We start from the raw sequence: 23,874 nt of genomic DNA, 5'->3' as shown, positions 1-23,874 counted from the left end.
TGTCGGATAATTTAAACAACATAGTCCATCACCACAAAGCAGGACAATAAATGGATATCACTGAAAGATGAGATGCTGCTTCCAAGTTCAATGTTTTAATGTTTTCACGTGTCTTTGGGACACGTGCTGCGTTAGTGTATGGTGAAGAGTTTTGTAATAGAAAAAACAGGATATTGGGAAAGCTGGTCACGAGGAAAGCATCTTCCATTTGTCTCTAAACTGAGACAGGTCATATGTACTTTTGTTTAATGCTTCCTGGCGCTAATGGAATTGTATTCTTCTTCTAGATATTGATGAGTGCGAATCTAACCCTTGCGTTAATGGAGTGTGCAAAAACACACCAGGCTCTTTTGCTTGTGAATGTTCTCCTGAAAGTACTTTGGATCCAACCAGAACCATCTGCATAGGTATTTATGCTTCTCAAGATTTTGTGTTTGCTGGTTGAAAACATCCAGTGACATACAAACATTATACGCTAAATTTAGAAAAGATTTCAAAATAACTTCTGTGCATAAATTTAGTTGTATAGAAACAATGTTAAGGAATTGTTTCTTTCACCCTTTCTGTGTGCATAGCACCTGGAAACATAGTGTGCTTCCATATCAAATTTTAAAGTGAGATGAATTTTTTTGGTAACAAATACAGTAATGCTAAGATGGCCACTTAAGGACTATGCTCACCCACGTAATGACTCCTACAAGAGACGTGGACATGTTCTTGTTAAGATCTGGTCTCTGGAAAGGCCAGTTTTGTATTTGAGACCGAGCATGAGTAAGTTGTATACACTCCAGACCAGCTCAAGAGCAGCCATGGAGAAAGCTGTGACTCAGACCGTCTGTGGACTCATAACTTCTTCCCTTACCTGTTCTGGGGGGACAAAATTTATACTTGTTGCCTAGTCAGTGAGGAAAACTGGGGAACTACAGCTCTGTCTGATCATTAACTGTCTCCTGCCACTCTCTGTATGGGAAGATCAGCTATCCAGCCTGGGGGATCTAAGAGATTAATGGAAGATCTGGAAAAGGTTCATATCTACCCTGTTGTTCTGAATTTTCCTCTAGTTTGAGTCATAATAAACACAATGACTCAGATCATGAATGGTGTTGAGAAATTCCCTGTTAGATTCAATAACCATAAACTGTGGTTTGCAAGGGCTCTGTGCTGGGATTTTTTTAAGACTATAGTCCAGCATAGAGAAGGATAAATTAAGAGCTTTCAGAATAAATTCAGATCTGATGTGGTAAATTATAATGTAAAGATTATTCTTTTTCATGGTTAAGTTCAAGCGTGTTTGCAATTATATCAGTGTATAATGCTGAACAATCTGCATGACAATATGTTGGGGATTTTTCCAAACAGAAACTATTAAGGCTACCTGCTGGCAGAACATAGTGGATGGAAGATGCGAAATAAATATTAACGGAGCAACTCTGAAGTCCCAGTGCTGTTCCTCACTAGGTGCTGCTTGGGGAAGTCCATGTACACCATGTGAACGAGGTAATTCTCTTAATTTTCCTCAAGAATCTAGGGTTTTTCCTATTTTGAGGTTGGTCCAGATTATTATCGTAGGAGTTTGGGCACAGACTAGAAAAATAATTTTACTTGTTCTATTATCAAGCACTCATTTGATCTGAAAAAGAGAAATCTTAATGTTTGAGAGGTAGCATGTTGCTACAGAATTTTCTAACTCTGGATTTTATAGTAAATGTTTTACAAAATTAAATTCTGAAGGGAAGAGACCACACCTACAGTCTGTAACTTGCAGCATTACTTTTGTATGGTTTGTTGTAATTAGTGATCTAGAGTTCCTAATGGTGTAGCAATAGGTGCGTGTTCCCCAGAGCTCCAAGAAAATGTTTGCAACAAATGGGTCTTTGGTGTGGTAATGGAGGGAGGAGAGGGAGTAGCCCTTGTTATTATACTCTGTAGATTAGCTGATGACCTAGAGAATCATATGGTTGATCAAGAAATGGGTTGAGGTCTATGCATATGCACTTGGTAATTAGACTGAACTGCGGGATGAGCTGGGAACCCAGGGATGAGCTGATGAATGCAGAAATGTGTGTGGGTTGTTATTTCTATGTGCTGAAAGCTGCTAGTTTGTCAAATCTTTAGTTAGACTGATTCTGTATATCTTAGCAGAATTCATCCTCATCCATCCGTGGTGAATAGGGCTGTAATGTGCTGTGATCAGTTTAAATGAATTAATTGATTTGAATGAAGCAAGAATCATATAACCCCTTCTGGGTTAGCTAGCTACGAGGCATGGGAAGCAAAAGAAGATAATGGCTGACACTCTGTATAGTTTGTGTAGTTGCCTCATCTTATCTCTTTATCTCATAGCAATAAACTCTAGATAATAACTTCACATGATGAGATTTGCACAATAAGTTAATGGTGAGTTTCAGACTGTAGCATTCTAAAAGTTCGTTTTTGTTTATTTTACAGACCCAATATGTCAAAAGGGATATTCAAGAATAAGAGGAACATTGTGTGAAGGTATTGTTGCCTTGACATAAATCAGAGCTCGAATGAAAAAATGCCGATGTTTTCATTTAAGTAGTTAATGTAGTGTAGAGGAACACTATGCCAAGTTCTTACCTTGTGTAGTTACATTGATGTCATTAGAGATATGTTAGAGGTGAATTTGGTTTCAGTTCGTTTAACGTTGCTACAGACTCACAGTTTATCTCAGAGTTGACACTTGCAAATATAGCGTCCACTGATAAAAGGAGGTGGTTCTCTCTTCAAATACTGTTAACTGAGTAACCTGTTTGGGCAAGGGATGTGTCTCATTTATGTTATAAAACATGACATTTTTGAGACAATGATATAACAAGCCATTAGTATGAAAAAAATGTTTAAAGACTATATTTCACATGAAATCTTTTTGTGGCTTTTTTTCTTAACCTTGGCTTTCTTCCATGCAATATTATATGAAATCACACACGTTCCAAAGCATAGTTTAATTGTTTTCATTAAAAAACAAACAAGCAAAAAAAGTATCAAGACACAGTTAAACTTTGGTTAAAAAAAGGCTAAAGATTTTTTGAATGTGTAGCTTTTTTGCTTGATATGAGGTGACTCTATACTATTCTGTGAGAATTGAAGGTCCCACCCTTGTCTCGTCTTCATCTGAATTGATTTGAACCCCTGGAAAAGTACTGCATATTTTCATAATATGCAGAAGCTCAGAGAGTCTCAGACTGCTGTGGGTCATCCTGACTGACAACATCTGACATGACACTGCAGTTAAAATATTTTTTAAAAATTACTCCCATATGTAGCTTCCATAAAGAAACATTGTTTTTTTCTCTTAACAAAAAATAAAATAAATAAAAAAGAAGAGGAACACCCTCACACATATTCTTTGCTTTCCAAATGATGACTGAAGGCCTTGGCATCTCTGCAGTGCAGACCCACTGTACATAACTTATCTGACCTCAGCAACACTTTCTGGAGTGTGTAAGTGAAAGAAAAGGGGGGGAAAAAGTGGCCCCACCTATCTGTCTTCACAAGGAAAGTCTTAGAACATTTTCAACACTGCTGAGATGGAAAGTTTATCCTTCCAAGACGTAGACATAACTGTTTTCAGCATTTCCTTTACCAGCACCTCGGATTACATCTATTACATGCTTTAGTCTCTCGCATTTCAATGGGACCTGGATAGCCCCGGATTTTTCTGAGCAGTTTCCTCTGCTTTTAACGTACTGAAGCTGTGTTTGGGCTTCAACCAATGTAAGCATTTTTCAAGACAGGGAAGATCTCTAGGAAATTTACTGGCAAAAGAGAGGCAGGACGAGGGAGTAAGTTTAGTTCCCAAAAGGTGATACTCAGTTCTCCCATACGCAGCCCATGTGAAATGAGTAATGAACCTTTTGCAAGGAAATAAGCAAACTAAACTGGCAGGGTTCCTGTAGTTTTCAGGTGAGCCCTAGAGTTGTCAGCTGGAATATTGCTCACAGGCAGTGAACTGTGTTTCAGTGGTTTCTAATAGTCCACTGGCTTTACTTCCTGCCTTCCAGGGCCTTTGATTTATAATATGTGTTCAAGGCAGAGGCCACTAATGTCCACCCCGCGTTTATCTTCCACCCTGCTCTGTGTGGTTTGAGAGCTACAGAGTCTGTTCGCACCAGGAGTTCTGTCTGAAGGCTGAGTGAGTCCAGCCTCTACCTGGTTCTTGATTACAGTGTTCAGCTATAGATTTTCAGAGTCATTCTTTTCTCATTTCTTGCTCTTATCCTCTCCTCTCTTAAAAATTGTCATGCTTCATCTTGGGCTGTATTTAATGTTTTTTCCTAAGGGCTGTTGTGAAGCATATGCTTTTCACAAAGAACACTGACGGGAAGATCCCACACTTAGACTACTGAACATCTCTTTATGTTCAGGCCAAGCTAACAGAGTTAATCAATTTATCCTTACCCCAAACTGCTAAATTTGCTACTTAAATATAGAAATATAATTTTCGTTATAATCTGAAGTGAAACTCTGTGTGAAGTCGTAAGGAGTTTGTTGTAATCTATGTGAAGTTACTAATTGCTGACAAGATGATAGGGCCAGGTTTCAAACTGTGCTGTAGTTTCCAGACATGCAGAGGTGTGCCTGATAAGACACAAACATAAAAAATACAAAAATTAAAAAAACCGTGTAACAATCTCATTGGAATAATGCATAATTTCATTATGCACTTACCTTTGTCTTTCTTTGCCCATTTGCTTCAAAAACCTGGCCCACAGTGAGTATGAGCATTGATACAATATTTAAATGCCTCTCCCGATTTTGTTACTTTTCAGTTTGATTTCAGTGTATGTAGGAATGGTAGAGAGCAATATATATTATTTCTAATCATCAGCGATTTTCTGTAATTAATTGATTCTAACTTGCGTAGAAAATCCTAAATATTTGGAATTTTTTCACACCATGTAAACTGCTGTAGTTTTGACTTTTATTCTAAAACCCAAACATTAGAATGTTGATATTTTTTCCTGATCATGCTAGTGATTACTTTTATTCATGTTTCGTTTGGAAATAGACGTGAATGAGTGTGCGGTGTTTCCTGGAGTCTGTACAAATGGGCAGTGTGTCAATACCTTGGGATCATTTGTTTGCCAGTGCCCCAACGGAATGACTTTAGATGCTTCTGGGCGAACCTGTCTTGGTAGGTATTAATTCCATTTACAGGTCTACGAGGGAAGAGCAAATATGTGTGGTGAGCATTGTTTGCATTGCGTGTTTTCTCGACAAGTAAGGAAAATATCTTTGGTCCACATTAAGTAATTTTTGCATGGAATCAGTCTGGGACATGAACTTAGTTCAGCTAGAATATTGAACAGATGCCAGTGGTAGTAGGTGAAGCCCATGACCACCCGCTAGCTGGTGAGCAGCATTGATTTAGTTCCAGACAGTTCATCTGACAAATCCCTACAGATCTTCTGTGCTCTTTGCGTTCTTTGTCCCTGTATGACAGTAAGTGCCTAAAGTTTGTCTCAGAATAAGGCATGACTTGGAGTAATTATAGGTCTTACAATCATCTTCTGATTCAAAATGTACTTCAGGTGTTGAGCACCATGTTTCAGAATGGTGCTTTAAGCTTACTTCAACTCTTAATTTCTGAGCTTAGCATTCATATTTTGCCATGAGCTTGATATGCTTCTCTGAGTCCACAAAAACATGAAGCAAACTGTCCTGTGAAGGGATTCTAGAAAAGGATTCCTCTGCGGTGAACTAAATTTTTTCTTTCTCTCTCAACATATTGTTCAATTGCCCCACAGACATTCGCTTGGAGAGTTGCTACCTGCAGCACGAAGATGAGCAGTGCACCTCACAAATACCTGGCCGACACCGAATGGATGCTTGCTGCTGCTCAGTGGGAGCAGCATGGGGCTTGGAGTGTGAGGAGTGTCCTCTGAAGGGATCACCTGAATTTGAAGCTCTTTGTCCAAGAGGGCCTGGGTTCTCTACAAAGATAGAGATAACTGGGAAACCATTCTCTAAAGGTATGTGATCCATTTGTGGTTCATTGCCAGCAAATGCTGCTGGCTTTTCCTTTTACTCTTCCCTCAGACAGCTCTTGTGGGTCTGAAGATTTCAGTGGTAGTCAGGCACTTCACTTCATCAATTAGATTTAGACCAGAATTAGATTTAGAATTTAGAATTAGATTTAGACCAGAATGAAACACAAGATAATTTAGTCTGTGTTTCAGGCCATTAAATATCATATAATACTGCAGCCTTAAAACACTAGATTTTTCTCATTATTAGAGAGACTAAATTGTGCGTGACTTTGCCACGCATCTAATGGCACCTCTTGATGATGGAATAGCTACTTGGAGAAGCGGAAGAAAATGTTTCCAGGATAAGAGTTCAAATCAGCAGAACTCAATTTACTGTAAACCAAGTCTTATTACAACTGTTGTTGGGAAAAGTCCAGCATTAAATGGGAATCACACAGTGACATCCTAGCATCATGGGCTGAAAGCTGTCTTTCCAGGGTTACCAGTGAGGTTAAACTGGACCATGTGAGAAGCACAAATGAATGTGAGTGTGTTTATAAAGAAAGCCAGTTACCAAAAAACCAAGCATTCTGAAGCCTGGAAGGAGGGGAAAATATATCTGAATGACCATTGTTGTTGTTGGTTTCAGCCTTAGTGTCATAAACAGTTACTAAGCCATTAATTAACCATCAAGTGACATGTGCTTTTATTTATACTGGTTGTGTTTTTTGTGACTCATGGAAATCACGTGTTTTTTCCTCATAAACCAGAAGACAGAGTGATTTGTTTGGAAGCTTCCTTTACCCTTTTAAATTTGATCACCAGTCCCCTGAAATCTTAGTGTTGACTTTAGTGAGCTGCAGATCAAAGGGGAGACTAATACTGTTTTATGGCAGAAGGTGCTCTTGGCAGTTCTGCTGCAGAGTGTCTACATTGTTGGTTAGGTGGAAATCAGTATCAGTTTATGTGGCATGGTCTGTAGTTTTCCCAGAGGGGAGGGATCCTTATGATGAGAAAGGATGAGCTCGAAGGTCGATATTGTTCTTTTGCGCTCATTTTTCTTATGAAGTGATAACATGATATGTCCTTACCGTTTCATTTTTAGATATCAATGAATGTAAAATGGTCCCCAGCCTTTGTACCCATGGAAAGTGCAGAAATACCATTGGCAGTTTTAAGTGTAGATGTGACAGTGGATTTGCCCTCGATTCTGAAGAGAGGAATTGCACAGGTAAACTGCCTGGATGTGACTCTCATAACTTTGATTTGAAAAGGAAAAGTTGAGCTCCTTTGAAAGTACTGGAATATATTTTGTATTACAGATATTGATGAATGCCGAATCTCTCCCGACCTTTGTGGCCAAGGCATCTGTGTCAATACTCCTGGAGACTTTGAATGTGAATGTTTTGAAGGCTATGAAAGTGGATTTATGATGATGAAAAACTGCATGGGTATGTTTTTCATAGACCGTAGATTTGCGGTGGTATGCTATGTGCTAGTATGCTATGCATAGTTTATTTTTTGTTAATTTTATATGTTTTGAAGGTTTGATTGCACCTGGGTTTATTTCTCTCTCGTTTTGTGAGTCTTACTAAAGCTCAGTTTAACGTGATTCCCACCCCAAGTGTGAATTCACTGCTTCTGCAGGATGCTAGAGCATAAAAGAGCAAGGGTCAAGATTTTAAGATGTTAGATTTATCCCCACAATCCTCATTTGTTAAGTGTGACACCATCCTGAAGTTTGAAGTTAAAGTAGATTAAAATTTAGAAGAAGCCTTTTTTGAATTTATTTTGTTTCTTTTTTTTTGTTGTTGTCTAACTGCACTGTGGTGTAAGGGATGCCTAGCTGTACGAAAGGCTCCAGAGCTGATCTAGGCAGAAGGTGCTGTACTGGGTAGCAGACCATGGGGAGGGATGGGCTGCCGCTGTGGCAGTGCCAGCCCCTGCAGTGATGTGCCTTTTCTCCTCCCCACAGACATCGACGAGTGTCAGCGCAATCCCCTGCTCTGCCGAGGTGGCACCTGCATCAACACAGAGGGAAGTTTTCGGTGCGATTGTCCACCAGGCCATCAAATATCACCAAATATCTCTGCATGTATAGGTGAGATGCGTAGTCAAAATCAATGCTATGCACAGCTTTTTATGTTGCCCTTGTGCTTCAAGGGCATTAACTTTAGTATCATTTTCATTTAGACCTAAAACATGTTCCTCTTTTTCTTTTGCAACAGACATTAATGAATGTGACCTGAGCACCAGCCTGTGCCGAAATGGACGTTGTGTCAACCTGATTGGAAAGTATCAGTGTGCTTGCAACCCTGGATATCAGTCCACACCTGACAAGTTATACTGTGTTGGTAAGGACAAAATCTACATGGGATCTCTAGTGAATGGCAAAGATAAAACACAGATAGTAATTTCATTTTTAGTAGTTGTATGAGGACATTTTAAACTGATTCAAAAATCCAGTGCAGTCTGTCAAAAGAGGATGCAAAAAACCCAAAATGTGCACGGCCATCGTTGCGAGCAAGAATGAAGTTATGGTAGCACTACAGTTAACTGTGTAATAACTTGCTTTCTCTAGTAAATCAATCATTAAAATGATTGAAAATCAGAGTTCCTGACAGACCATGGAGTAGAATCAAGTAGTTCAATTGAATTTCTCCTAATTTGGTCTGCGGTTGTCTCATATATAAGGCCTTTCCAGTAACTCTTTCCTTAAGGCCACATTTTGTAAATGACATTTAATTTAGGTCACATATTGTACACTTTTATATGCAAACATTTTATTGTGCCTCGAAAATACACGAAAAATCCACTGACTTTAACTGTGCCTAGTTAGACATTTTTTCCCTTGACCCTTACAAAAAACAATGCTGCCTTCATGATACTGTGGTAACCCAACGGTGGTATTTTTATATGTGGAAAGAAAACTTCAGACATATTTGTGTATGCAGTCAGATAATATAATCTCTTTCCGTTCCTGGTTTGCTTATCTTTGCAAACACTTGAATATTCAAGGAGTGTGCAAATATCAAGTGTAGATTCTGGGTTGATGCTCTTCTGGGAAGTTGACTCAAAGTGTATCCTCTAAAGTAAAAGATATTGTGGATTTTAACTATAACTTTCTCCTTTTTAGATATTGATGAGTGCAATATAATGAATGGTGGCTGTGAGAACTTCTGTACAAACTCGGAGGGCAGCTATGAATGTAGCTGTAAAGAAGGCTTTGCACTCATGCCAGACCACAGGACATGCACTGGTAAGGGAGGTTTGGGAAACTTTTCTGTTGGAAGGGTTCATTTCAATAGTTTAAAAATGGATCTTCTTTTGAAGATTAAAGCTATTGTAGCAACTATACTGGGCAAAAAATAAGTAACTAATGCATGGAAAGGAGGTTCTTTTTCTAAAATAAGCATCAGAACTGGACAACTGCAGGCTGGATTGCTTTGAAGGGAGTTGATTCTTCATAATTTTAGAAACTGTACAAGTTGATTCTGACTTGTGTAACAAAAAGCTGTACTTTTTTCAGTAGGAGGTAAATTTTCTCCCTTAAGGTATTATATTAGATCCAAATCCAAACTGTGTTGAAGTCAATGGAAAGAAGCCAAAATGCTCTGCTTGTGTATTGAATGGTTATATTGGAACGAGAATAGACAGAAATGCTAGGAAAGGAGCTGATTGCCCTATTCTGTGGTTGTGTGGTGTCTGCTTCCTTAAGGCAAGCAAGAAAAATCGTGGTTTTAATTCTTTGTTTAGTCAAATGCAAGTATGCCTCATTACTTCAAAACTGAATGATCTTCAGATGAACTGAAAACTGAACAGTATGCATCTTTCCTAGGAAACAGCTCCCTTGCACTCTGAACAGGGCTTGTGAGAAAATTTTCAGGGCTCTCTAATGGCCAGGTGTTTTCCTTGGGGACTCTGGGATTCATAATTCCAGTGAGGGAGTTATACTTAGGGATTTCCACATAGGTTACTGGCAAGATAATTCTGCCAGACTCTTCTCTTACTTGTTGCTGCACAACCACTGTCCTGTTGTGAATATTTGTGGATGTGAACATTTGCCATCTGTTTGCCAGTTACATCCCAGAGCAACTTGAAGAGCATGAGAAATATAGCAGGGTTAATCACTTGAAATTGAATTGCCTTTATAGTTGAACAAATGGAGAGTTTTCTATACTATGTTAATAGAGAGAATTTGTAAATATTTATAGACCTCTGACCAGGATCCCAGTTACCCTGAGGCCATTTGCTGCCATTCCAAAGGGTGAAAGATCCTTAAAGCTTAGTTAAAGGTAGTTTGCCTCCTGCCATTGTAGCTTATGCTGTCAGAAAGATCTAAAGTAGCCAATCTTCAGCAAGCATCCGCCCCTTGTTCAAAGAAAGAAATCACCTAGAAAAGGTGCAGAAATGATTGACCTTGAAATGAAATATTTCAAAACCTAAAATATTTAGATTAGAAATAGTTTGGTTTAGGTCAATCTTCTAGAAAAGGCAAGTTTGTACAAAAACTTGCCAAACATTGATGTTTGGGGCACGTTTTCAATGCAAAAATAAAACCAGTCAATCACAATTGTATCTCAGCCAAAATCTAAATCCAAGTGACAGGGTTAGAGGGATGTGAGAGGGAAGGAAGGAGTGGGGCTGCGGGTGGGGATCTCCGAGCCACTTTTCTGTTTCCAGCTTCTTGGTTTGACTGTGGACCAAATGACTTAAGTGTTTACTTTAGCTATCTCAGGGATCTCAAGTCTGCTGGCTAGGAGCAGTGCTTTACTCCTGCTTGCCCTCAGCCCCCCAAAGACATCCTTAACCCAAAACCAGAGTGGATCGTTTAGAGCACCTGCCTGCATGTGGAATAGAAATTTGTGATCTTTCCTTTTACATAATTAAAAAGGGAAGAAGCAATTGCATTTGTTTTGGGGAGAGGATGGATTCTCTGTGATTTTGTCGACGCATTAACTTGACCACAAACATGTCCATAAAAGTTTGTAGTGGGATCTTTGCTTATATCCAGCACTGACTCTGAAAAATAGAATTTCATTCACAGGCCGGCTGGTAATAGCTATTAGCAATTGATTTTCATACTCTCTTCTAAGAAGGACTTGAATGCAGTAGCTAACACATAAAAAACTTTAAATAATAGAAAAAACAGACACATTTGGATGTCAAATCAAACTCTACTTAAGAAAATATCCAGAGATGAGAAGGGTCACCTTCACTACCCTTTTAATATCTAAAAATGCTGCTTCTTTCTCTTGAAGAGATTTTAATTACATATATGAACATCTGGTGAATATTCAAAATGTGCATGCCGGATCTTTGCTTCTGCCCAAACTGAGTGAAAAATAAGAACAATTTTGTGACATTTTCTACTCGGTGCGCTGAATGTCTGGTTTTACGGTGTTAGATGTTTGTGCATGGTACAAGATAGAGTAGTACTGTGACCTGAGTATGTGAAACACCTATTTTACATTTTCAGTTTGCTCTCTGTGTGAACATGTCTTTTATCTTTAACATCATACAGAGCTGGAAGCCATTACGGAATATATTTCTTGATAATTGAGCTGGTAAGAATGCCGTTCAGTTCAGTAGTAGGTCAGGTTTGAATTGGTGAGGTTATGCATAAATAATCAGCTTAATTAGGAGAAACAACAGGTTCTTTGTCAGCTGATTTTCCCCCAACTGTGAAATCAGTACAGTGACAGGTTAGTAAATAAAGTTCTTTATTTCTGTCATTATTCTCCCCATTTCTAGAGCTTAATTTTGCATGTTAATTCAAATTCCATTCCAAATTAACATTTGCAGGCTAATGTCCATGCCAACATTATTTACTTGTAAGATGAACAGGCACTTCCTTGCAGAAGTTGTGCATCCACACAAGCACTTCACTGCTAGAAATACTGAAGAATAATGAACATGATATTTTAAGTTAAAGTGAGTTCATTTTCTGTGGCTGCATAATTACTGCAATCCACAATAGACTGGTCTGATAATGAGTTACACCCTTTCTCTTGGAGGAGCTTCCTGAATCTTGTCCTTTTTGTGCTGACTTTTTTCCCATGGTATCACTAGGCAGAGTTTCTGATATTTGCTCCTGCTGGTCTATGTTGGTGCTGACACAGGGAGATTCTAGGGATTTTTACAAGAAACACTAATATAACCCCAGGGACTCTGAAAGATTCCAGACCTTAGCATGGCTGCTTTAATATAATAAAGTGTCTGCTTCTGCAGCTTGGCCCCAGTCAGTGATGGCCAATTTCATGAATTGAGAAAACAACTTACGTGCTAGAGGATGTAACTATATGGCTGGCCTGGCCAGTCAGCTGAAATGCTGAAAATACCCATAAAATCTCTTAGTGAAAGAAATGTATGTACTGTAATTATTCCCATTATGAGTTTGACTGTGTTTCCAGTCACTACCCTTGAGACTTGTAGAGGTACTCTGTGTCTACTATGGCTTTTTTAAGCTCTGTAAAGTCCAATATTTTTGTCACTGAATTTGACTTCAGAGTTTCCATTGACTTCAACAATGATGGATTGTATCCAAGAATCTCCAGTTGTATATGGCCATGTGGTGTGACAAAAGGTCCTGTTGTGTTTTTTTTTTCTTTCAATGACTTTTTTTTACCTACAAAGTTGTTTCCTGTTCCCACTGGAGGCAAAGGGGAGTGCTTGCCAATGACTTGAGCTGGAGATGAGGAATTTACTCACCAAGACAATTTTACTGCGTACCATTCAGTTATTTGCAAGGATTCAGCCTTTGTCGTGTTTATCAAAACTTTAAAATGTTTGCTTGCCATGATTATGGTTAGTTGCATTGCATAAAGGTAGTGTATTTTAATCTGATTTTTTTCCTCTGTAGATATTGATGAGTGTGAAGACAATCCTAACATCTGTGATGGAGGCCAGTGTACGAACATCCCCGGAGAATACAGGTGTCTTTGCTATGATGGGTTCATGGCGTCTGAAGACATGAAGACTTGCATAGGTAAGTAAACTACATACATTTCAATCTGCATTAACTAGGGAAAATTTGTTTATGATGGCATTATTTTCAAGAAGTCAGACAATGATATTTAAAGTGTGTTTCTCTTACGCCTTAAAGTTGACCACCTGGCCATAGGACCAGCCCCATTGTTTATCAAATGCAAACGTAATCTCAGTATATCCCTGTAGATTGGGATGGAAGCCTGAGAATTTATAGTGTTGTATCTTTGGGTCCTTTTCCAATGAGGTATTTGTGCAGCTCAAATGAAAGAGTGCTGCAAAAAAGAAGTGCTGGTGGATGGCGCCATGGAAAATTTCTAGCAAGATGAATCACCAGTCCTCATTTAAACTTGTCACTAACACAAAAGAAATGTGCAAGTGCTGTACCCTGGTAAAACAAAGTAATGAAACAGTGTATCTCCAAAACCAAGTTTTCATATTTAAATTAAAAATCTGGAGCGTATTTGAGGAGAAAGGTTTGTACAAAACTAGATAATAAATGCCTGCATTTATAAATGTATACACACATACATAGAAAGCATCAATAAATAGTCAGAATCATTCTTCGGATAACATGCTGAATCTTAGTCTCTGTTCTTAAGGATAGCTGGAATTAAAAGTAGGTTAATACAGATATTGTAATATGACTGTGTTAAACCATATCTTAAAATGTACACTAGGTAAGGAATAACTAACCTCTGCATATGTAGACCCATTTTTGCACCAGAACATCATATCTCAAGCAATTTTTCCAGTTATTTTGAAAGACTTTTATTTACTAAATCTTAATTCGTGGATTTTTTAGATGTTAATGAGTGTGATCTGCATCCAAACATCTGCCTAAGTGGAACCTGTGAGAATACAAAAGGCTCATTTATCTGTCATTGTGATATGGGATATTCAGGCAAGAAAGGCACAACTGGTTGCACAGGTATGTTTTAAAGTTCTACTATTAACTTTTAACTGAACTTGTGAGTTTGCATGCCTTTTTTTCTAGTGTTCAAAACTTCCTCTCACTGTGCTTCTTTTTGCTTGTTTGTGCTAAATACTGTATTTCTTATCCAAATTTGCTCAGCTTGTGTTCTGCTGAACTTTGGTGGCACAACATTCATCTTGATGCTGCCTTTGCTGAAATGAATGTCAAAATGTGCATTGGCAACAGAATTTGGCTTCTTACTGTGTTTCTGTTGGTCTAAGAGAACAGAAAATGCCATTGCTGGTAACTTGACAGACTCCTGAGGACCTCAGTGCACTTGGACTAGTTAGTTGTATACTGGGCATGCAAAAACCAGGTATCTGTTCCAAGCATTATTTTGGCAAATGCAGATGGCTTAAAATATGTGCTAAAATATATTTTCAGTTTTTGCAAAGTGGAAATAATACAGCTACTCAACTACATTATATCAGCAGTATCAGAATTTGCATTATTTTGTATATTGCCAGCAAACAGAAATGAGATTCAAATATACAGGCTCTGAGGGCATGATATTAATAATCCTAGTGCTGGTGTCTCAAGCCAAGGTGTTGAGAGTCTTAGACTTTGCCCAAATATGAAAGCAAACATATGTTTAATATAATTTTTAATGTAGACTTAGGATAAACACATTTCTGGCAATGTCTTTGGGACAAGCTTTTATTCCTAGTCGGCCTTTATTGTACAGAGTTAATAATATACTTCTGTAAGTGCCCCAAATATATGAAGCTGTTTTTTCACAGCTCCCTAGAACAATCTGAGGGCTGGAGTTGTACTTTGCATATTGGACTGTGGACGAATAGTTGTGCATTAGTAACAGCTGCCTTTGACTTACATATGAACTGATCTAAATCCAAGAAATCCCTAACTGTACTCTGTAGACTAGCATTTCAACGTTCTTTGTTTCTGTGCTAAATTATGTGAAGATCTTCAGTACTCTAGACCTGAAAATCCTTGTGCTGATCAGTTACACATGGTGCAGCTATCGCTCCCAGCATGAGGAGCAGTCAGGGAAGATGAGGCAACTAGTAGAAGGCAAAAGACAGAGAAAGGTCATGGAGGCAGGGGAGGAATCTGAGGTATGGCTTCTGGGGAAGTGCCTGGAAACAGCCACCATTCTGGCATCATGTTACACAGTGGCAAATGTCCCAAGCAATACTTTTTTGTTCACGGAGAGGCAGGGAAATTCCTCCCTTCTGGTTCCAGCCAAGCCCAGCCCTGTGGATGGACGCTGTCTGCCATGAGACTCTTCCCACCGCCTCGCACATCTTTATCGTAGCCAGCCCGTCCTCTGCTGCTTTTGGCTCTGTGCCGGTGTCCCGGGGAGGATGGTGCTCACCAGCACACCTTAATTACCACAGATGCCGTAGAAGAGGTTCAGCAATCTGAAAGAGGCCAGTGGTCAAAGACAAAAGTGGGAAATATCAGTTATGCTGATACAGCTGAGATGAGACCATACTCAAATCACTAAAATGTTTTGGATTTAAGTAAAAAAAGGGAAGAAGTATAGCAGGAACTTTCTAGGTTACTTTCATGCTGAAGAAACTCTGTGGATACATATCCCATTGTGACTACAGTGTGCAGATTCTCATGTTGGGATTTTTAAAAAGTCCAATTTACTGGTGGAGACCTTTTAGTTTCCCACCTCATGTTCGCACAGTATCAGAGCAGAGATGAAGTTCCTATGCTCAGGTATTGCAGACCATGAGAGCATCCTTCAAGAGTTCTTCTGGAGAGACCTTGCCAACAGCACTTTGACCTCAGGATTCAATTCTTGTCTTACAGACTCATCAAAAGCACCCACAGTCTTTAGGAACTCCTGTGGAAAAAAAGATGCAGAAATGTGTACACTACTTTGAATGGGAGGTTCTCTGTTTCATGAGAACAACTAAATAACATCCTCTAGGTTCCATTACAGTCTTGTCTAAATATTTCAGCTCCCTTGTCATTACTGATTGTTTCAATTTTAACAAATAAACATGTTTGGGCTTTTTTTCCCTAATCGTTTAGCAGTATTCAGAATCCACCCACTGACCTACATTCCCATCCCATACAGATGTTAGTTCTGACTCCCTCTTCTTGGTTCTCGATAAGAATACGGACAGTGTAGTAGCAAAATGATAATTTTTAAAATGTATGCAAAAATATACATTGGAGGTGCAGGTTTCCTAGGGCAAGTGGTTTAATTTACATTCATAAACCAAACTATGGCAAGACTGACTTAGAGAAGTTCATTTTAGATTTTTTTTCAAGGCAGGCAATGGTACATAGCCACTAGAAAGAAGATTGCAAAGTTTTCCCCTATCCCTGTTCCAGATTGCCCAGCTTTATGACAAATATCTTGTCTCTGCTTTCACTGTCAGTTAAGTGTACATGTACTTGTGAGAGATGAAATCTTTTATTGGCACTTGTGTTTGTGTTTTGTGATTCATCACCACTCTGGAGTGTTGCCTGTAAATTCGCTATATTTCACTGTTGATGTAGAGCTTTAGATTTACTTGCTGTGATATTTTCATAGAGGAAAAAATTCTTCCCTTTCTCACATGCAGCCTTGCCAGTGTGAGCAGACCTGTTTGCTCCTGGTAGAGCTATGCTTGCACAGGTTTCGGGCACTCTTCACAAACTCAAACTGAATGAGGTGAACTTAGGTACAGAAATTGCCGGAGATGGTCATCAGATCAAAAATAAATATGCTTTAAAAGTCAGCTGGATTTCTCCACAGCAGACTCAGGCAGTTGGCTGAGACAAAGCTCTGGCTCTGCAAGAGCTATGCTGACGCTCTTTGGAGAAAGGCTGGTGGAAGATGTTCGGCTGTGGCGTTGGTGTGGGGCCTGAGATTAGAGAGTTTGGTCTTGAATGTTACTGTCACCCAGTACTGATAATGATGACAGCAGCTAAAGGAGGAGTGACTGCACACTGCATAATGGCGTGGCTGACGAGCACATAGTTATGAAGAGAAGGGCGCCTGATGGAGTGGAATGGAGAAGTGAGCCCTGCCATTTGCCATCAGCAGTAGAAACACAGAATCATAGAATGGCTAAGGTTGGAAGGGACCATGAAGATCATCTAGTTCCAACCCCCCATGCTGTGGGCAGGGACTAGGTCCACGATGTTGGTGACTTGTATAATGTGCTTGCCTCTCCTCTACCTTTAGCTCTTAACCATTATTAATACATTGTGTTTCAGTTTTGATGGCACAAAAGAGTTCTGGTATCAGGGAAACAAGTACATTTCCTCTTATAAATCTGGGAGTTGGCTGTGTCAGGCCAAATACCGGAAGATAATAGTATTAAGATGCTGCCTGCCAAATGTGGGGGTATTACAGAAGGGGCGTATTGTGAGTAGGCACCTGTCCAGCAATAACATGCTGTGCCCCAGATGATGACGTACGGGTGGAGAGCAGGCAGGAATTGAACTGCCCCATGTGAAACTCCTAGAGGTGCTTACAGTGCAACAGTGATTCCAAAAGAGGAAACAATTTTATGGATATAGAGATCAGAATAGGGGAAATATTCCATATGTTTTTCTACCTGTGTGAGCACTAAGTTGAAATTCAGTGTTCTCCCTCCAAAAAGCCTCCCCTTTTACCTGCCTGACTCTAAGGGCAGCGACCCAGGAGGAGGAGATGCCTTGTGACTTCCACAGGGCCAGTCGTCTGGTGAGAATTGGGCCCAGGCTTGAAATACCAATGAAACATCGGTGAGATAAAATGCACTGGTGTGCAGAAAGTGCCAAGAAAATTAAAAAGTCAGAAAATACTTAAAGGATTTACATAATTCTTGACAAACAATATTGATTTATAGGCGGAGTCTGAATTAAATTCACACTTCGCTAAGAATCCTTACAGACTCTTGAAGCCCCAGTGAAACCCAGCAGAACACATAAGCAGTGCACAGAGTACCTTGAGGATTTCATGCCCTGTGATGAACATGTGAATTTTCATGGGTTGATGTTCACTCTGTCGTTCTGTTCAAATGCAGGAGAATGACTTGAGCATTTCCAGAGTACAGACGAGAGTACAGTGACTTATCCCCTGGCTCCTCTCTGCTCCAGTTTAATGATCCATTTCCAGACTGCACAGGGGTGTGCGGTGCAGATACTGGCTAGCTGATTCTTTCCTTTGTTTGCCACGTTTGCAAGCATAGTGCCAACATGATAGGTATATATGACGTATATTTTTCTGCACATCCACAGCCCTAAAAATTTGCACCCCTGTGATTAATGGGAGAGAGACTTTATTAATTGCCAAAGGCTTGAGAGAAAAAGTACTTGTCCAGAGGAGAGAACTGAAGGAGCCAACAAAACAGAGTGACTGACAGGTTTTTTTCCCCAAAGTGCTTGGGATTGTAATGATGTCAGACCTGCATATTATTTATCGTGCGTATTCTCATCTGTTGTAGGCAGGCAACTCCCTTAGTATTAATGGGAGTTGTGCAATTACAAAGCTGAGAACATGTGTGCAGCAGGACTGGGGCACAATGGGACCGGCTGAGGATGCAGTGTCAGTCTTGGATTGGAATGTCTTTATTTTCCTTGGCTTGCCATGGCCTCATACTGGAGGCGAAAGGAGGAGGTTGATATAAATCAGTGACTCACTCGTTTACTCTTCAGTGAAAATCCCCCTGCAGTCCACAGGAATAGGCCATCATTGTGTGAAACCCTGTGTCCTCCTGTGTACTCTTTGGGTCATGATACCTTTACTCAGACCAAGTAATGCCTTTCTCTTCAAACAATTATGTGAAAATAGATGGAGTATTTGAAGAGTGTAGTACTGTTTGTACTGCCATGCAGACAGCATGATCTGGACTCTTGCTCTTATTAAAGATATTTATGTTGAGTTAATTTTTCCCTTGCAGAGCTCAACTTCTCCTTTTTGTTTCGTTCTGTGAAGCCATAATTCAATACTTATGGCAACATAAATCCATATTAAACTCCAGTATAAGCAGGCATAAATTCCATTGATTTCACTGCCCCGTTTACACAGGACCGTGTTTGGTCTGAGATCTCTTTTGCCTTGGAAATAATTGCAATGCAATAAATTCAGGCTTACAACTCAGCTGTGCAATGAAAGGAGAGAACAGGGATTAGAGCAAAACAACATCTGAGTTAAATGCAGATAGCTTTGAAAATAAGTACAATCTAGGGTAAAGCCAGTGATGGTATTTCGTATGCCTCAATTAGCTTTTGTTTAAGTATCTGAAAACCTTTCCATGCATCAATGTAAAAAACCCTGCAATGTCCCTGTAAAGGCAGATGGTATTAGAAACTATATTTTGCATTCCCCATTTGAGCTTTACCCAAGCAAGAAGCGTTGAATTCTGTAGAAATTTTTTACTGGAAAGAAAGCTGAAAAGGATTTCAGGATTTTGTTCAAAGCAAGTGGAATGGCAGTTCAGTGGATGATCTCTGAGCAAGTTGATCCCATAATAAATACCCGTGTTTGGATATAGATTTGCACTCACTGCTTTCATCCAGCAGAAGATTCCAAGCTTTTTGGGGTGGGTGGATGGGTGGGTGTGTGAGGGGGTGTGAGTTTGGGGTGTGGGGGGGTGTGGGGAAACAGCTGACAGGGGAACACGTGTTCCATGTGAGAGCCCCAGTGTCACAGCACCACAGTTCTCCCGAGATGTGCTGTTGGGGGCTCTCAGGTGCAAAGTGTTCATGGGTCTGTGTGAGGTCCACAGTCACTTTATGGAGACTTGAAAATTTGTTTTAGATTGCCTTAGATTTGAGCCTGAGCATGACTTCATTGCGGTGTAGCTGTTGCATGCAAGTTTCTGTTTGTGTTTGCCAGTGATTTAAAAATATTCTTGGCAGAAATCTCTCCACTGATGATGGTTTTTGTGGTGTTTTGTTGTGCTCTGCAGGGTATAAGGAAGCATGCGATTGTTTGTAAGTTTCAAAGCATCAAATAATCAAATACAGTGCAATTGTAATGTTAGCAATGTTTAACAGTTTGGCGTTTAAAATCATGTAAAGGTTAAAGTATAGAGTGTTTGCCCCAGCTTTTTTATGTCAATGCATACTGTAGATGACCTCTCAAAATTCCTTCTAGTCTAATTTCCCTTCAGTCCAAGCCAAAGTGAGGATTTTTTTCTGAACACCCTTAGGATTTTTTACAAACACTAGTTTCCTGTTCAGAGTGATGTTATCTTCATATGAGTTTCTGCACATGCTAAAGGCAAATATGCTCTGAGATTATTTGCTCCTGACCCTCTCTATAAGTTTTTAAAAGTAAGCATCCATTTGCATGTTTTCATGCTTGTTGGTACAGTCAACATTCATTAATAGTAGATTCCAGCTACTTGATTTAGATCTATATCTAGATGTCAGCAATCAGATTATGGGAATACTCATGTCTGGGGTTTTGATTCACAGAAGTACTTCGTTTAGAAAGAAAGCCAGAAAAGTAAGATTGGATGCAATTCTAGTATACAGACTTAAAAAAAAAATAAAGAAAACACAAAACCAGCCAAACAAAAAAAACCCCTCAAACTAAAAGTGAGTTTGGGTAGTTTCAGGATTTGAATATTTAATTGTAGGATGACAGACATATGTTGTCTGCTTCTGAGAGTCATGTGCAGCCTTTCTGAGAATACACAATATATGCACAGGGCATAGAGAAGGGGCACTGAACCTTTTGTCTGAAAAAGGTTGGACAGAAAAACCTAAAAAAGGGCTACAAATGAAATGGTTAACATGGTACCTGGACACTTTACCCAATGATTCCACTGTCCTCCCCCCTTGAAAGCGTTAGTAGTTTTTAGGTGCAGTGGTGGGGAAACCGCAGTCTGTGGTTTTGGGGCTGAGAACCACAAAGGTTATTATGTGATTGATGGCTGATACCTTTTCTTAATCATCTTTTTGGGAGGGGTTTGACCTGCGTTTTTGTGTGTGGTATCACGCAGAGTTTGTGTGATTGTTTTCTCTTTCCGTCAGCTGTTGTACAGAATCAAGTGATTTGGCTTACTGCAACAGCAAAGACGCCTGGGAGGGCTGAAATAAATAGATATAAATATTAAGTGGTTTGATGTGAATTCTAGATAATTTACATGGAGTAAAGCACAGCTAGAGAGAGCTCTGTTAGAAAAAACACTATAAAATCCATAGCTCAGATGTGTAAGAAAATTCCTGCCAGTTTTGTTTTAGTTACCAGTAGTCATTTCTGAAAACTTTGCCTTTGAGTTTATACATTCTCCAAATACTTGTACAGGACATTAATACAGTTTTGTGACAAGGAAGAATCGAGTATAGACATTGCTAGAGAATGCTCAAGAATGAAAATAAGGTGAAAATAGCAAGTACTGAAATAGAATGTGCTGGCACAAATGGATATGTTGAAGACTGGGTGACTTGCTGCCTAGTTACTCCAAGGATGTTGACTTTATTCCACTGTATTAGGTTTCCCAAGTTCTTCATAAATAGCATTCCTGATGAGCTTTGTGTCCACCAGCTGTCACATTAAATACAGTGGATACAGCCTGTCCTCCACCTTTCACACAGTCTCTGGCAGAGCAGAACCTGGCTAGCGAGGATCCTAGGAGGAGTTTGCAGGTAATGCCCAGCTGATGTTCATCAGCATCCTTGCGAGTACAGTCGGGGCTGTGGGAGTGCTGTGTTCCAGGGGTCCCTGGGCAGCAGAGTTGCCTCTGAGAACTTTTAGCAAACCATGCAATGCAGAGCCACCTGAGTTCCTCTCTGCAGACTCCAGGATGGGCAGATGGGAAAGCTGTCTTCTTTCTCTCAGTCATGGTAAGGTATGGTTAAGATGCAAGCCAGTACCTTAGAGCGGTATCTCTGTGTTGTCAGGCAAGCGCAGGGAGCTGATGTGGTCTTCACACCAGCTCTTAGTCATGAAATGTGACTCACAACCTATTGCAAAGCTGCTCGACAAACAGCATCCTAGGATGATGAACACCGGCAGTGGTCATCTTTATGGATACTAGTCCTCTTCTTCCCAATGGCTGTGGTCTCACAATCTTTCTGAGTGCACCAGGTAGAAAAAGGAAAACCTGAGTTACTGTTTTCCTCATTGAATATAAAAGTTACCAGGCTTTGGAGTAAAGTGCAGAAGTACCACTTTATATGCCTATCGGAAAGGTAGATAGTAGGGCAGCACATTTGAACTGTGCTACATGCTTCTTTGCTTTTCTTTGTTGTGTTTTTATTTCTCTTCTGCTTCATATTTAAATGTCATGTTATAAAGAAATGCAGGCTTGCTTTCCTATTTCACGTTTTCTTTCTTGATAAATGCCAGTATCAGTTATCTGGATATGAGAGTTTGATCCATGAGCTCTTCAAACATCTCTGTGTTTTTACAGATATCAATGAGTGTGAAATTGGAGCCCATAACTGCGATAGACACGCCATATGTACAAACACAGCAGGAAGTTTCAAATGTAGCTGCAGCCCTGGCTGGATTGGAAATGGTATCAAGTGCACAGGTGAGGGTTGTATGCATTTGTATTTATTTGTAAGGTCAGACCAAAACTAAGTCCTAACAATTCTGAAAAAAAACCCCAAACAATACCACACCAACAAAATGAGAGGACAGATGGTTATGAAGATCCTTAGGTCGATTTGACATGATCTGTTGGAGGACGAATTCTCCACTATGGTAACTGTGGAATCAGCATTAGCTCATGTTTGGCTTGTGAGAGGCTGAAAACAGACTGGACCATGGATAGAGATGCTCTGTCCTTGAGGGCAGCTGATGGGAGGCCTCCTGGTGCTCCCTGTGAAATCAAGACACAGGTCTTAGTTTTGAGTACCCTGCAGCCTCCTCCTTCAGTTACCTTGTATGACTTTTTTGTTAGGCTGCAAATAAACCGCTTACTTTTTCAGTTAGATGACCCCACATGGAAGATTATTTAAAATAGAGCTTCTGTGTGCCATATGCTATTTCAAGTATTAAATTTATTTTAAAGTATTTGTGGTGTGTTTTTTTAAACTAATGTTGCTTTTTTTTTCTTTTTTTCCTGTTTTTATTTTCCCGGGTTTTTTCCTCTTTTTATTATTTTGAAGATCTGGATGAGTGCTCCAATGGAACCCACACATGCAGCCCACATGCCGACTGCAAGAATACGATGGGCTCTTACCGCTGCCTGTGTAAAGAAGGTTATACTGGGGATGGCTTCACTTGTACAGGTAAGCTTACTTAGGAAGGCACTGGATAACCTTCAGTGCTCCTTTGCAACCTAAGTTAGTCTATGATTTAATACACAAAAATAGCTTTTAAACATTTGAAATTTTTCTCTAATATATCATCTGCCATTGTGTTCTACTTCACCTAAGTTGCCATAACTTGAAAGAAATACTATGTATTATCACCAAATCACAGAATTACACAGAATCATGGAATGTGAGGGGTTGGAAGGGACCTTGAAAGACCAGCTAGTCCAGAGCAGGATCACCTACAGTAGGTCACACAGGAACGTGTCCAGGTGGTTTTGAATGTCTCCAGAGAAGGAGACTCCACAACCTGCCTGGGCAACCTGTGCCAGGGCTCTGTCCTCCTCCCAGTGAAAAAGTTTTTTCTAATGTTTCTTTTATATCTAGTTTAAAGCAGTCACTTTCTTCACTTGATTAAATGCAAGTTTTTGCTGAGCTTGTCCTCTTTGCTGCATCATTCTGCGAGATGGTGTCAGGATGCGGTACTGACGTGTAGAATGATGGAGGTAGCTAATTCTGAAACTTCATTTTATAAACTGCAAATACAATTATAAAACATTGCTAGAGAGGTATTTCCCATCCACATTTCAGTCTTCTGCCCTGAAGAACAGATCAGCTCATGGAAGCTTAGTCATCAGGAGCGCTGCTGTTACACTGACGGTATCAGTGTTGCTGGTGATCCTCCAGGGAGGGTGACCCTGTCTGGAATAAAGTTGTGCGATAGACAGCTGGTGGGCCAGGTTTCCAGCT

The 23,874-nt window shown here is 39.8% G+C and overlaps 1 protein-coding gene across 1 annotated transcript in view; it reads left to right on the top strand.

Moving 5' to 3' along the window:
- Positions 1-23,874, top strand: part of FBN1 (fibrillin 1) — a 135,993-nt gene that overhangs the window by 75,230 nt on the left and 36,889 nt on the right. The window contains exons 19-32 of the mRNA XM_009867276.1: positions 288-407; positions 1,360-1,497; positions 2,449-2,499; positions 5,033-5,158; positions 5,772-5,996; positions 7,099-7,224; positions 7,316-7,444; positions 7,969-8,094; positions 8,222-8,347; positions 9,130-9,252; positions 12,856-12,981; positions 13,786-13,911; positions 22,275-22,397; positions 22,978-23,100. Of these exons, the coding sequence (XP_009865578.1) occupies positions 288-407; positions 1,360-1,497; positions 2,449-2,499; positions 5,033-5,158; positions 5,772-5,996; positions 7,099-7,224; positions 7,316-7,444; positions 7,969-8,094; positions 8,222-8,347; positions 9,130-9,252; positions 12,856-12,981; positions 13,786-13,911; positions 22,275-22,397; positions 22,978-23,100 (1,788 nt within the window). The remainder of the gene's footprint in view (positions 1-287; positions 408-1,359; positions 1,498-2,448; positions 2,500-5,032; positions 5,159-5,771; positions 5,997-7,098; positions 7,225-7,315; positions 7,445-7,968; positions 8,095-8,221; positions 8,348-9,129; positions 9,253-12,855; positions 12,982-13,785; positions 13,912-22,274; positions 22,398-22,977; positions 23,101-23,874) is intronic.

This window comes from Apaloderma vittatum, unplaced genomic scaffold (genome assembly GCF_000703405.1).
Source record: "Apaloderma vittatum isolate BGI_N311 unplaced genomic scaffold, ASM70340v1 scaffold26583, whole genome shotgun sequence".
Lineage (NCBI taxonomy): Eukaryota > Metazoa > Chordata > Aves > Trogoniformes > Trogonidae > Apaloderma > Apaloderma vittatum.
The sequence above is the reverse complement of the archived record's forward strand: the minus strand, read 5'-3'. Positions and strand labels throughout refer to the sequence as shown.